Raw genomic sequence first — 5,041 nt, 5'->3', positions numbered from 1 at the left:
CATGATGTGAACGTAGGATGGCACCTGGTCGTGGACGAGGACGTCCAGTCCCAGAGGAGGGGAGATGTGGAAATCCTTCCCAGCCTGATCATATGCAAGAAATGAGGAATTTACTGATGGAGCTCATCACTACTGTGAGACAACAGGGAGCAGCACCAGCTCCACAACCGGTCCCTCCCCCCCCACCGCCTTATGTACCACCACCTCCACCTCCCGTACAACCGGCTGCAGCTCCTGCACCTGCACCACCTGTGATGAATGCGGAATTTTTCCAGTTCCTTGATCGAGTGGAGCGTCGTACAGCTCCAAGATTTGGTGGTACATCTGATCCAGATGTGGCAGAGGATTGGTTGGATAGGATGACTCAGATATTTGATCTTATCCAGTGTCCTGATCTTTTTAGGGCACACATATCCATCTACCATCTGGATGGAGAGGCGAGACACTGGTGGAAAGGAGTTGCCCAACCATTTGGGGTAAACTATCAGTTCACTTGGGGACAGTTCGTCCATGCATTTCGAGAGAAATATTACTCACCTGGAGTACAAGAGGAGATGGCGATGAAGCTTATTAGCCTTCAACAAGGAAATCGTTCAGTGAAAGAATATGAGAGGGAATTCAATTCATTGGCTAGATATGGAGGTGAGATGCTGCAAACAGAGACCTTAAGGGTAAAGAAGTTCGTAAGAGGACTTCGTCCATCTCTCAAGGCAAAGGTAGGTTTCGAACAACCACATATATCTCATTGAGATAATGTTACCTTGCTAATTTGAGATTGTTTATCTATAGGTGGAACTTTTGAAAATTAACTCGATGTCAGAAATAGTTGATATGGCTGATCGAGCTGAGAGAACAGAACGTGAAATCGAAGCATCTACTAAGAGGTCGACTAACCCCAGTCATAGGCGTCTAGTCCAAGATGACAGGAGTAAGGGCAAGGCGGTTGTGCAACCTTATACATCCGGTATCCCGATGTGCTCACAATGTGGGAGACGTCACTTTGGCGAGTGTAGATTGCTCCAGATTACTTGTTTCCACTGTGGAAGGGCGGGACATTATAAGAGCGATTGTCCCGAGTTAAAAAGAGAAGCACCTAAGAGGATTGAACAAAGACCAGTTCATCAACAACCAGCTGCTAAGAGACCAGCGGTGAAGCCTAGGGCCTATGCTCTAGGAACTGAAGAGCAAGAGGAAGAAGAAACGACAACAATCATAGGTATGTTGATATTTCATTTAAATATAATAGGAAATCGTGATAAATATGGCTAGTTAAAACTAATTTCGAATGTAGGTGTGGTTAATTAGTTATAGGTGTAATTCACTGGTCATATCATTTCTCTTCTTAGGTATGTTGAGTATTGGAGGTGAACAAACTCATACCCTTTTTGATACGGGGGCGACACATAGTTTTGTTTCGCCCACACACGTAAATCGCATGAAGATTGCACCTGATATTAATAGTGGTAGAGTATTGGTCCATACACCTGGTGGAGAGGAAATGGAATCGAAAGGAATGATTCGTGAGTTATCGGTTTTGATTGGTATACATGACTTACCTGTTCATCTGATAGTGGTACCAATCAAGGGATATGATGTGATTTTGGGTATGGATTGGTTATCAAGTCATCGAGCTCATCTTGATTGTAAGAGAGGTAGAGTTCGTTTTGAACAAGAGGGATCCTTGGTACTAGAGTTTGAGGGTGCAAGAAAGACTTCAAGTTTGCCTTTTATTTCAGCAGTGCGGGTAAACCGGCTAATTCAACAAGGGAGTGAGGCATATTTGGCGGTAATAGAATTAAACGGACCGGAAACATCAAGTAGACTAGAGGATATACCGGTTGTTAATGATTTTCCTGATGTCTTTCCGGAAGATCTACAGGGAATACCTCCTCTAAGAGAGATATCTTTTCCTATTGAGTTGAAACAGGGAGTTGAACCTATCTCTAGAGCCCCTTATCGTATGGCTGCTTCAGAAATGGCTGAGTTAAAGAAGCAATTGGTGGAGTTGATTGGAAAAGGTTTTATAAGACCTAGTACTTCTCCTTGGGGTGCTCCTGTACTATTTGTTAAGAAGAAAGATGGGAGTATAAGATTATGCATCGATTATCGAGGATTGAATCACGTAACAATAAAGAATAAATACCCACTTCCAAGAATCGATGAGCTATTGGACCAACTTCAAGGTGCTAGTTGGTTTTCGAAGATTGATTTACGATCAGGTTACCACCAGATACGTGTTCTAGATGATGATATAAAGAAAACTGCTTTCAGAACAAGGTATGGACACTTTGAATTTGTTGTCATGCCGTTTGGACTTACTAATGCACCAGCAGTTTTTATGGAGTTGATGAACACAACATTCAGAGATTATTTGGACGAGTTTGTTATCATCTTCATTGATGACATCCTTGTGTATTCCAAATCTCGTGAGGATCATATGATACATTTGGAGAAGGTGTTGGAACGCTTAAGGAGAGAAAAGTTATATGCAAAGCTGAGTAAGTGTGACTTTTGGATGCAAGAGGTAGGATTTTTGGGGCATGTGGTATCTGCGGAAGGAGTGAAAGTAGATTCATCCAAAGTGTCGACTATAGTTGATTGGGTGAGACCGTCTAATGCTACAGAGATTCAAAGTTTCCTCGGGTTGGCTGGGTATTACAGAAAGTTTGTAAAGGGTTTTGCCAACCTATCTAAGTCATTGACGAGATTGACGGGAAAGGGTGTGAAGTTTGAATGGGACGAAAAATGCGAGACAAGTTTTGAAGAGTTGAAGAAGCGATTGACATCAGCTCCTATTTTGGCATTACCAAAGCCCGGAAAACAGTTTGTGGTGTATAGTGATGCCTCTCACCAAGGGTTAGGATGCGTGTTGATGCAAGAAGACCGCGTTATTGCGTATGCATCACGCCAACTTCGAAAACATGAAGAAAACTACCCTACTCACGATTTAGAACTTGCAGCTGTGATTTTTGCATTGAAGATTTGGAGATCTTACTTGTACGGGGAAAAAGTTCAAGTATACACTGACCATAAAAGTCCAAGTATGTGTTCTCTCAAAAGGAACTAAATTTGAGACAACGCAGGTGGATGGAATTAGTGGCAGATTATGATGTGGATATTGCCTATCATCCCGGCAAAGCTAATGTGGTTGCAGATGCCTTGAGTAGAAAGAAAGTTGAGTTATCTACTTTGAGATTGACAAGTGATCTAACAACTCAATTGAGTTTAATGCAGATATCAGCTCAGGAGAATCGAGATGGATTGGAAACTAGTGCTATAAAATGGGATAGTTGGTTGGAAAAGGTAAAGATGGCTCAAGAAACAGATGAAAAAACGAAAGAATTGATGGAAAAGCCCGAAGATTTTACAAGGGCAGGGTATTCCACTTCAAATGATGGGTTGATACTATTGAGAGGTCGTGCATATGTGCCTAAAGATGAAGAATTGAGGAAAGAGTTATTGAAAGAGGTGCATAATACGCGATATTCTATACATCCGGGTACTACAAAGATGTATCGGAATTTGAAGCAGTACTTTCTTTGGCATGGCATGAAAAAGGATATTGCAAAGTTTGTTACTCATTGTCTAACGTGTCAGCTAGTTAAAGCCGAGCACCAAGTACCTGCAGGAAAACTACAGTCACTATCGATACCTCAGTGGAAATGGGACTTGGTGACGATGGATTTTGTAGTTGGGTTGCCAAGGACACCAAAAGGAAATGATGCAATATGGGTTATTGTGGACCGTTTAACTAAGTCTGCACATTTTATCGCGATTAAAAAGGCATTCTCAATGCCTCGTTTAGCACAGGTCTACATAGAAGAAGTGGTAAGACTTCATGGAATCCCCATTAGTATCGTGTCGGACAGAGATCCACGATTTACTTCGAGGTTTTGGAACAGTTTACAAGAGGCTATGGGCACTAAGGTATGATTGAGTACATCTTATCATCCCCAGACCGATGGACAATCAGAGAGGACGATACAAACGCTAGAGGATATGTTACGTGCGTGTGTATTGGATTGGGGAGGAGAATGGGATCGTCACTTACCACTTGTGGAATTCGCCTACAATAACAGTTTTCATTCAAGTATCGGGATGTCACCCTTTGAGGCGTTATATGGACGACCTTGCAAGACACCTCTCTGTTGGACAGAAGTTGGAGAAAGACGATTGTTAGGTCCTGATATAGTGGGTGAAACCACAGACAAGGTTAAAGTAATCCAGAAACAGATGAAGGCAGCACAGGATAGACAGAAAAGTTACGCGGATAAACATAGACGTGACATAACTTTTCAAGAGAATGACGAAGTATTTCTCAAAGTACAAGCAACCAAAGGAAAAGCACGCTTCGGAATGACGGGAAAACTGAAACCCAGATTCATTGGACCTTTCAAGGTATTGAGTAAGATAGGAGCAGTGGCTTATAAGGTTGCCTTACCCCCCGAGTTGGCACAAGTTCATGATGTGTTTCATGTGTCCATGCTTCGGAAGTACCATCCTCACCCTGATCACATTATTGATTATCAACTGCTTGAGTTAAAACCAGATGGGGCTTATGAAGAAGAACCTATCGAAATTGTTGAACGAAAGGTTAAACAACTGCGGAGAAGAGAAATTCCTCTAGTAAAGGTCACGTGGACACACCACAAGGGAGGAGATGCGACTTGGGAATTGGAAGACGACATGAAGGCTCGTTATCCCCGCCTTTTTGGTAAGAAAAAAAAACCTGTACATACTATATTAAGTCGTTCTAGAATTCGGGACGAATTCTTCTTTTAAGGGTGGTGGAATTATAACGAACGAAAATTTAAAAAAAATGAATGAATTGGGGTAAGGTGATAAAATTAAAAGTTCTGGAAAAATCTGTTATTTCAGTTAGGGTCTTTTAGAACGAAATAAAAGTTTGGGCAGAATTCGAAAATTTCAGAAAATATGGGATTGGACTGCAATTTTTGCTAGGGTTTCTTCTTCTTCTTCTTTTTCCTCCTCCCATGGCCGACCCTAACACCATTGTTGCCTATCTTCCACTCCGATTTGC

The 5,041-nt window shown here is 42.0% G+C and overlaps 1 protein-coding gene across 1 annotated transcript; it reads left to right on the top strand.

Moving 5' to 3' along the window:
- The first annotated feature begins 17 nt into the window (after window positions 1-17).
- Window positions 18-1,313, top strand: LOC104822554. Its single transcript, XM_010553804.2, has 2 exons — window positions 18-716; window positions 790-1,313. The coding sequence occupies exons 1-2, from the start codon at window positions 18-20 to the stop codon at window positions 1,267-1,269; spliced, it is 1,179 nt and encodes a 392-aa protein (XP_010552106.1). The 3' UTR covers window positions 1,270-1,313.
- The last annotated feature ends 3,728 nt before the right edge of the window (window positions 1,314-5,041 follow it).

The sequence above is a fragment of the Tarenaya hassleriana genome, unplaced genomic scaffold, assembly GCF_000463585.1.
Source record: "Tarenaya hassleriana unplaced genomic scaffold, ASM46358v1 Cleome369, whole genome shotgun sequence".
NCBI lineage: Eukaryota > Viridiplantae > Streptophyta > Magnoliopsida > Brassicales > Cleomaceae > Tarenaya > Tarenaya hassleriana.
The sequence above is the reverse complement of the archived record's forward strand: the minus strand, read 5'-3'. Positions and strand labels throughout refer to the sequence as shown.

What these genes read in the sequence shown, in the direction of transcription:
- LOC104822554 (XM_010553804.2), top strand. Translation starts at nt 18, where the DNA reads ATGGCACCTGGTCGTGGACGAGGACGTCCAGTCCCAGAGGAGGGGAGA. An exon ending in GTCCATCTCTCAAGGCAAAG is followed by an intron (nt 717 to 789) that starts GTAGGTTTCGAA and finishes GTTTATCTATAG; the next exon opens with GTGGAACTTTTGAAAATTAA.